The following is an 8,673-nucleotide window of genomic DNA, read 5'->3' as shown; positions in this document are numbered from 1 at the left end:
GTGTGAATTTGGGGTCAGCAGCCCCTGTGCTGACACTGACTCACCGAACAACCTTGAGCAAGTCACATAGCCTCTATGATCATCCACACATTTATCTAAAGTGGAGAATGATAGGGGTGCCTGGCTGGCTCAGTCGATGGAGCCAGCAACTCTTGATCTCCGGGTTGTGAGTTCAGGCCCCACGTAGAGCTTACTTAACAAAATAAAGTTGAGAATGATAAGCCAATCTGTCCACGGGGCAGAGCTGTTGAGAGGATGGAAGAAATGCTGTTATTTGCAGAGGTGGCTTGCCAGCCTGAGCAAGCAGCTGCAAATGCTGTTATTTAAAGAAATTTCTGCCTTCAACTGCTTCCAAGAAAACCATTACACAGATTCTCACTGTATAGGGGTTACTTGTGATGGTTTGACTTAAAATATACACTTACATGAAGTACATTTTAGCGGTGCCCTGGGTCTCACTCACCTCATGGTAATAAGCAGAGATCCTCTACAGCAAGGGACCCAGCTACAACAAATGGGTCTCATAAGATCCAGAGGTCTGCCCTACTCCTTGAAATGACAAGAAACGATTACAGACGTTGAGTCATAATGTTTTTAATTGTGGAGACTGTTGTCAATTGAGCTCTTTCCACGTGGGCAGTTCTGTGGCACCTGCTCAGAAAAGCAGCAGCGATTTCTCTTTAAAACTGATTAATGATTCTCTCAGGTGACCCTGGGCATGCCCTTTTCTTGGCTCGTTGCACACGGCTAGCCTATGTTGTCTATGGTTTGGGAGGCAGAGCCATCGCGCGAATCCCCTAATTCCTAGCTGCGCCAGATTCTGAGGTCAAGTCACCCCTTCGAACGTGCCCTTTCAATTACCGGCCAGATTAACACTACATTTCCCAGACACCCTGCAGGCTCCTTTCATTGCTCCCTCCCCTTCCGGTTTTATATCCAGGCCCCGCCCATTGCGCGCGCCGACCAATAGCGCACCCACCTCTCGCTCCTGGTTTAAACAGGATTGAGGGCGGTAACGTTTCTGGAGCAGTAGGGGGAGTGAGGGGCGCGTCCTGCGGCCCGGGTTTTGTCTTTTGAATCGGAGTAGCAGATTCGCTGGGGCCGTGGAGGACGGACCTAATTCAGTTAAGAGTCAGGACTTGGGGAGAGAGGCCCGCCACTAGTCAGAAGCAGGCCTTCAGAAAGAAAGTATTAATCTCTCGCCGCAGTTCCTGTCCAGTCCGATCTTCGGTCTTCTCCTTTCAGAACATGAATCTGCTGCCGGAACTGGAGAGTCCAGTGACTCGGCAGGAGAAGATGGCTACCGTGTGGGATGAAGCTGAGGTGCGCGCTGGGAGGGTTGGGGCTCCCGGAGCTGGGGCCGGCGGGAAGACGCCCTTGGCGGGAGGGTAGGAAGTGGCTGGGGGAGTCAAGATCTAGCCTGGTCCTGGGGTCAGGGCCGCTTGGGATGTGGGCCAGGGTCTCGACTCCTTCATTCTGGTTTTCTGGGCTGGGAAGCTGAAGCTGTGAGTGGGCTCGGAGGACGCGGAATCCTTGCCCTGAGTTTAAAAAAAAAAAATTTTTTTTTCTTTTTTTTTTTAACAGCAAGATGGAATCGGGGAGGAGGTGCTCAAGATGTCCACAGAAGAGATTATCCAGCGCACACGGCTGCTGGACAGTGAGATCAAGGTGGGCTCACAGCCCCAGGGGCATCGAGGCCCCCGCAGGGCAGACCCTAGAGATCCCAGCTGCTTCTTTCACTTTGTTCTCGGCCTTGCCAGGAAGACTTCGGGCCCGCGGATCAAGAAAGAAGAACTAAGCCTTAGAAGGGACTCGAAGAGGGTCAGGGTGGTGGGAGGGCAGGTCTGACAGGAGGAATCATCCGAATGCTGTTTCCAACGAGGTCTTTATTCCTCTTGAGAATCTTTCTCTTAGGAAGCCCCCATTTTACAGACGAGGAAACAGGTTTCTATTGTGGGGAAGTACCCAGCCCTTAATTAGCAGCAAAAGCTAAAACCTGTATTTGCTTGATTCAGAGCCCTGCTCTTTTTCCTCTGCTACAACTGCCTCAGGAAGTTTCCACACTGGCCTGTTTTGACCTCTGCTGGATGTGGACACAGTGAGGTTCACCTTTCAGAGAGCCTTAGAGCTGACTGACTGAATGGGTGCGGGAGGTCCCCTTGGGCAGCCTGGGCTTCACCAGTTACAGGGTTCCAGGGATAAGCTGAGCCACAGCTGAACATTTTGCTTCCACTTGCCCTCATCCCAGATCATGAAGAGTGAAGTATTGCGAGTTACCCACGAACTCCAGGCCATGAAGGACAAGATCAAAGAAAACAGTGAGAAAATCAAAGTGAACAAGACCCTGCCGTACCTTGTCTCCAACGTCATCGAGGTGTGTGTGTATGTGGAGGGGAAGAGAAAGGGTTAGCGGGGCTTGGAGGCAGGCAGCCTGCGATGGTGCCGTTGGAGAAAAAGTGGGTGAAAGTTTTGAGGCCTAATTTGCATGTTAGAGCTGTACCTCGTGAGGCCCCCTCCCTAGTGTGCACTTCCGGGGCTCTACACACACACACACACACATACACACACACACACACACACACACACACACGTGTGTGTGTGTGTATATGATATGTATATGATATATATGATATATGTATGATATATATATATGATATATATAATATATGATATATATATAACCTGGAAAGGCCTCAGAAGCCTCACATGTATCCTCTTTACTAGGGGGTAGAGAGCTCTGTGCAGAGAAGCAGAACCTAAACAGATCTTACCAGTCCCCTGGCTTATCAGCCACACCTTTGCTGGGCTTGCGGCTAGTCTCAGGAGTGGGGTGGATTGTCTTGGCCCCAGAAGCACTGGGCTTTGGGGAGCTCCAAGGGCTGAGCAGGGCCTCTTGACCTGAGTTTTTTCCCTTCCTAGCTTCTAGATGTTGATCCCAATGACCAAGAGGAGGATGGTGCCAATATTGACCTGGATTCCCAGAGGAAGGGTAAATGTGCAGTGATCAAAACCTCTACCCGACAGGTGAGGCCAGCTCAATGCTAGGAGAACTGAGGAGGGTGAGGAGTGGATGTGGGACAGGACTAGGGAGTGTTCTTGAGGGCAGTAACAGACTGCACCTGGAATTTTTCATACAGACATACTTCCTGCCTGTGATTGGGTTGGTGGATGCTGAAAAGCTAAAGCCCGGAGACTTGGTGGTGAGTGGTGTCCCTGAGCCCAGGCAGGACTTTTCCAGTGAGGTTTCTCCCACTGGCTAGCTGAGCCTCTGCCCCAGGCCCAGTTCAGTGTTGGCCCTAAATCTCAGCAGAACAGCCCAGAGAGTCCGAGCTTATCTGCTTGCTCTTCGGTTCTTGTCTTTCCTAATCCTGTTTTTTTTTTTTTTTTTTTTTTTTTTTTTCCACTCTACAGACACCTATCACCCAGCCAGTTAGTTAGGCTTTGAGCTGGGACAAATCTGAAGGCTTTGTGCTCTGTCCCTAGGGTGTGAACAAAGACTCCTATCTGATCCTGGAGACCCTGCCTACGGAGTATGACTCACGGGTGAAGGCCATGGAGGTGGATGAGAGGCCCACAGAACAATACAGTGACATTGGGGGCCTGGACAAACAGATTCAGGAGGTGAGGGAGGCACCGGATGCCACTAGTAGCCTCGCCAGCCTTTTGTTTTTCTGATTCATTGATCAGAGCACTTAGTGCCAGTGTGCCTCCTATCTTCCATCCTACGGTGGTAAGAGGGTGCCCTATGACAGTTTAGGAGGCTGAGGTCCAGAGAGATTAAATGACTTGTTGAGGGCCACAGGAAGGTTAGGGCCAGAGCCAGGACTGGAACTCAGGCTCCTGGTTCTTGTCCCAGTGCTTTTCTACCATATTCTGCTATTTCTGGAGTGACCATAGCCAGCCCTGGTGGGAGTGAGCATTCTGCATCTGTTTTTTTAAGTTAATTTATATATTTATAAAAACTTGAACTCACAAACCATGAGATCATGACCTGATCTCAAGAGTTGGCCACTGAGCTGAGCCACCCAGGCACCCTGATTCTGCATCCTTTTGATGCAGGGAAGAAGAGAGCAATGTCTCTGAATAGGAGGAGTAGGAGGGTTGCAGGTTGGGGTTGAAGTCATTAAGTGTTAGGCTCGGAGCCCTCAGGGCTTCACTCTCCTCACCCAGGACTTCTTCCTGGCAGCTGGTGGAGGCCATTGTCCTGCCAATGAACCACAAGGAGAAGTTTGAGAACTTGGGGATCCAGCCTCCAAAAGGGGTGTTGATGTATGGACCTCCAGGTACGGGGAAGACCCTGCTGGCCCGGGCCTGTGCTGCACAGACCAAGGTGAGTGCTTTGGGAGGGATGAGGAAGAAAGGGGCAGAAGCTAAAGCGTTACCAAAGGGACTCAAGAGGAACTTCTCTTGGTGCCTTTGGCCTGATATGGATCACCGTGCCGCCTCATCAGGCTACCTTCCTGAAGCTGGCTGGCCCACAGCTGGTGCAGATGTTCATTGGGGATGGTGCCAAGCTGGTCCGCGATGCCTTTGCCCTGGCTAAGGAGAAAGCTCCATCCATTATCTTCATTGATGAGCTGGATGCCATCGGCACTAAGCGGTAGGGGGATGCTGAGTGCCTCCAAGGAGATTGTTCTAAATCCTGTTTCCCTTGCTGTCCCATTCTTCCCCTGGAGCAGTGGCAGCTCTCCTCTCGTGGTTTTGCTTCCTGAATTCTCTTCTAACTGGCTTCCCTGCTGCTTTTCTCCTGACCATCTGTTCTCCTCACGGCTGCCAGCATGGTCCTTTCGTACCTGCTTGCTTCACTCCCATGCACCCCATCCATCCCTCACACAAACATCTTACTTAAAATCCTCCATGGGTCCTGCATTGCTCCTTGGGATAAATGCTAGACTTAACCAGTCCCCTGTGTGGCTGTCCCTGCTCCTCTCCACCTATCCTGGACCTGCCTCCGCCCCCACCTCTTCACAGCATCCTTCGGGTTTATAGGCCTGCTCCAGCTCTGTGCTGAGAGAGATTTTGCACTTACTGTTCCCTCTGTGGAATGTACTTTTCCCCTGGTGTGTTTTCAGCCTGAGGGATACTTCCTCAAGGATGCCTGCCTGGGTTTTCCCTTATGCTCCAAGTCTGGATCCCATATTTCTGAGCTATAAGCCCAGTTTGCAGTGGCACATTCATTGGTGGATAGCCCAGGCAGTGGCTAGTTTTGCTCACTGTTTTATTCTCAGCCTGGCTGATCCTAGGAGCCTCTCCAGTGTCTGACACCTTCCTTGTACCAGTCCTGGGCTGGGGGCCCCCAGTTGAGTGAGACCTTTCTCTGTCCTGGATGGTTGGGTTAGGCTTCCAGTGGGTGGAGGAAGGGAAGGCTCTCCTCGAGTTGTGGCCTCACCAGTGTCTCGGGCCTCTTGTGTGCCCCAGCTTTGACAGTGAGAAGGCTGGAGACCGGGAGGTACAGAGGACAATGTTGGAGCTTCTGAACCAACTGGACGGGTTCCAGCCCAACACTCAAGTAAAGGTGGGTATTGTCATCATGGATGGAAGAAAACAGGGTTTAGAGGGCAGGGGACCTTCGCAGTCACATAGCTAGTGCAGCTAGAGTTAGAATTGAGATTTAACACACTTGATGTGTGATCTGGACCCTGGGCTATCTCTCTGCCTGTCATGGCCTTGAGTGTTGTCTGTCTGGGAGCCCCATCTTCCTCAGTTCAAGTTGATGCTTCTCCTCTTGCTTAGGTAATTGCAGCCACCAACAGGGTGGACATCTTGGACCCTGCACTTCTCCGCTCAGGCCGTCTGGACCGAAAGATTGAATTTCCGATGCCCAACGAGGAGGCCCGGGCCAGAATCATGCAGATCCACTCCCGCAAGATGAACGTCAGGTGAGCAAGGGCATGAGCAAGGCGCTGAGACCTGAGGGAAGCAACAGAGCGGTCTCTGTGGCCTTCGTACAGTGTGCCCAGGTCTCTACCCGCCCCTTCTCCCCTCCCTATTCACACACAACTATTCCACGTGCTGGCTTCCATTTCTCCCCGGAAGCCTGAGATAGAATCTTGCTGGGGTCCAGGCCCTGATTCTGGGTGCTCTGCTCCTTACAGTCACCCTGCCTCCTCCTCCCCCATGATCTGAAGGTGCACAGGCTTGAGGCCCTCCCGTTTCCTTGACTCCCCCGCCCCAGCAGACGAGCACAGCTCAGAATAGCTTGAGCACAGCACAGAGTAGCTCAAGGGAATTCAGCCAGGGGCCAGATGGACTTGGATTTAGATCTGTGTGACCTCTAGTAGGTGCTACAATCTGTCTAAGCCTGAGTTTTCCTCTCTCGTACTTGAGGGTAATGGCACTGCCATTCACTTCCTGCCATTCACTTCCTGGCACCTGAGACTGAAAATGCTGTGCTGATGCAGGGCTGACGCTACTGGAAAGAGAGGGAGATGACCATCCTTTGTCTCTACAACCTCTTGCTCCCCTGCCGCAGTCTGAATCGGTCCCTGGAATCTCAGGGACTGAGAAATCTCAGATTTCTAGAAAGCTAGACCCCCAGAAATAACCTGGTCTCTGCTTTGACCTACCCTCTTTCCTCCTGTATCTTGTACTGAGAGGAGAACAAGGCATATTGGGGAAGGGACTTGTCGACGTCACCAGGCGAGTGGGCCTTGCTGCCTGATGGGGAGTGTGGGAGGACATCTCCCACCCCTCGCCATAAGTAACTCAGTCCTGTGGAATCTCTCCTCCACCCCCACACCCAGTCCTGACGTGAACTATGAGGAGCTGGCCCGCTGTACGGATGACTTCAATGGGGCCCAGTGCAAGGCCGTGTGTGTGGAGGCGGTGAGTGCTGGGGTGCGGGAGTGGGTTACTTTGAGCCTTCTTGCCCCCTTCCCTGAACAGGATGGGGCGTTTGACTGGTGGAGACCGCTGGGGGGAAGAGGCTCAGAGGGCTGAGGCCTCTCAGAGCCGGGCCAGGGGTGTGGGAAGGCACCCTTAGAGCCTTTGTGTCCTGGGTGCAGGGCATGATCGCGCTGCGCAGGGGCGCCACAGAGCTCACCCACGAGGACTACATGGAGGGCATCCTGGAGGTGCAGGCCAAGAAGAAAGCCAACCTGCAGTACTACGCCTAGGGGGCTGCCTGCCGCACCTGCTCCCTGGTCTCACGCTCGTTACAGTTCATAATAAAGGAAGGCTTCAGGTCCCGGGCACCTGTCTGTTTTCCCTTCCCGGGCTCTGGGTGGAACGGTGGAGCGTGTGCTCGAGGCTCCTTCCCCACGTGCTGCTGCCTGGAAACCCGAGACCGCCGTGGGCCTCACACCAGTTGTGAGGCAAGGCCCTCCGGGAAGGATAGCCTTGTGCTACACCTGCTGCGTGGGGTCTTCTGGCCCCCCCACCCCGCACTGTGTCCCTCCAGATCCTGTTCCCATTCCCTGCCCCACCTGTCAGCTCTAGAGGTTGGTGCCTTGCAGCTCCAGGACCAAGGTCCTGAACAGAAGCCAGCCTTTCCCCTTTTACATTTTTTACATTTTGGTGCTCTCATCCCTACTCCCAGGTAAAGCCAGGCTCTAGGTGTTTCTCCTTGAAAGTCCTCCCCTGCTTCCTGGCCCCTGAGCCTCCTGTTCCTCCACATGTTCCCATTAGCTCTTTTGGCCCATTTTTCTCTTGCTGAAAAATGAACCTTGAGCAAGAGCAGTGAGAGTCCTTCTAGGCCTAACCTCTGGTTCTGGTGTGTTCTCCTCCAGTCCTCAGTTCTGCCGTCAGCCCCACTCCCCATCAGGCCCCTGTCCTGTTTCCTTTAGGCTCTCGTTGGTCCTCTCCTGTTCACTCACCTTCCAGCTCCCCCACATCGTAGCTGGCCTGGTGTGGTTCGCTGAGGGCTTGTTTTGGGTCCCGTGCCGAGCAGGTCTTGTGCATGGTTTGATGCAGTTATCTTAGCATCCACCAATGGGATAGTCCCCTTTCATAGATGTGTTTACGCACCTGGGCCAGGGTTGCTCTTAGGTGGTAGCATAGCTGGGATTGGAACCCAGGACAGCAAAGCCCTTCTTTCCGCTCTGCTCTTAGCAGTTTTGCTGGGCTCCAGAATGCCTTTCCGAATAAGAGCCCCTCGGAACTCTTGTCAGCTCTTGCCCTCTAGCAAAAGCCCCTACATGCACCTTTTCCCTGTACTCTCCCCTGGTGGAGGTTGGGGGAGGCCTACCACAGTGGGCTACTGACTGAGCTGGCCTAGCTGAAGGGCTTGGCTTCCTGCCAGCTTCCTCACCCTGGCATCCCAAGGCTTCCACACTGCCTTCTAGAGTGCTGATGCTCCCAGTGGCAATCCCCTTGACTCCTACCTCCGGCCTGAGGTGCTCCCAGTACAGCCTCTGAGAGCTTCTGGTTTCTGTCCCCTGTCCTGGATTTGGCCACTTGGCTTCTGCACTCTCTGTCCCTTCTAGCCAGTCACAGCATTCACCTTGTGGCACTGTAGTGAACCCACAGGCACCCCCTCCCACCCCACCTGCTTCTTCATCTATAAATGAGGCCCAGCTGCCTCTCTGGGCAGGCTAAGCGCAGTGATTGTGCACCTGCCACCCGCAGGTAGGAGCCCCAGTGCTGCCGAGGAGAGGACGGGGGCTGGTCAAACAGCTCTGGATTCGCTTCCAGGCCTGGGCTCCCCAGGCCCTGGATGTGTCACAGCCAGGTGGG

General features: G+C 53.4%; 1 protein-coding gene across 1 annotated transcript; it reads left to right on the top strand.

The window, feature by feature from the left end:
* Positions 1-1,041: 1,041 nt before the first annotated feature.
* Positions 1,042-7,191, top strand: PSMC3 (proteasome 26S subunit, ATPase 3). The gene is made up of 12 exons (XM_047071749.1): positions 1,042-1,323; positions 1,585-1,668; positions 2,249-2,374; positions 2,920-3,024; positions 3,138-3,200; positions 3,484-3,621; positions 4,187-4,330; positions 4,452-4,600; positions 5,419-5,515; positions 5,734-5,879; positions 6,744-6,825; positions 7,005-7,191. The coding sequence occupies exons 1-12, from the start codon at positions 1,249-1,251 to the stop codon at positions 7,113-7,115; spliced, it is 1,320 nt and encodes a 439-aa protein (XP_046927705.1). The 5' UTR covers positions 1,042-1,248; the 3' UTR covers positions 7,116-7,191.
* The last annotated feature ends 1,482 nt before the right edge of the window (positions 7,192-8,673 follow it).

This window comes from Lynx rufus, unplaced genomic scaffold, assembly GCF_022079265.1.
Source record: "Lynx rufus isolate CCGP_SWC_20201006 ecotype Redwood Valley unplaced genomic scaffold, mLynRuf1.p SCAF_9, whole genome shotgun sequence".
Taxonomy (NCBI): domain Eukaryota; kingdom Metazoa; phylum Chordata; class Mammalia; order Carnivora; family Felidae; genus Lynx; species Lynx rufus.
Note: the sequence above shows the minus strand (reverse complement) of the source record. Positions and strands in the feature narration are given on the sequence as shown.

Bases quoted from the DNA above. Each gene is read 5' to 3' on its own strand.
- PSMC3 (XM_047071749.1), top strand. From the start codon at position 1,249: ATGAATCTGCTGCCGGAACTGGAGAGTCCAGTGACTCGGCAGGAGAAG. The intron at 3,622-4,186 runs GTGAGGGAGGCA...TCTTCCTGGCAG, and splicing joins TGGACAAACAGATTCAGGAG to CTGGTGGAGGCCATTGTCCT. The intron at 4,331-4,451 runs GTGAGTGCTTTG...CCGCCTCATCAG, and splicing joins CCTGTGCTGCACAGACCAAG to GCTACCTTCCTGAAGCTGGC.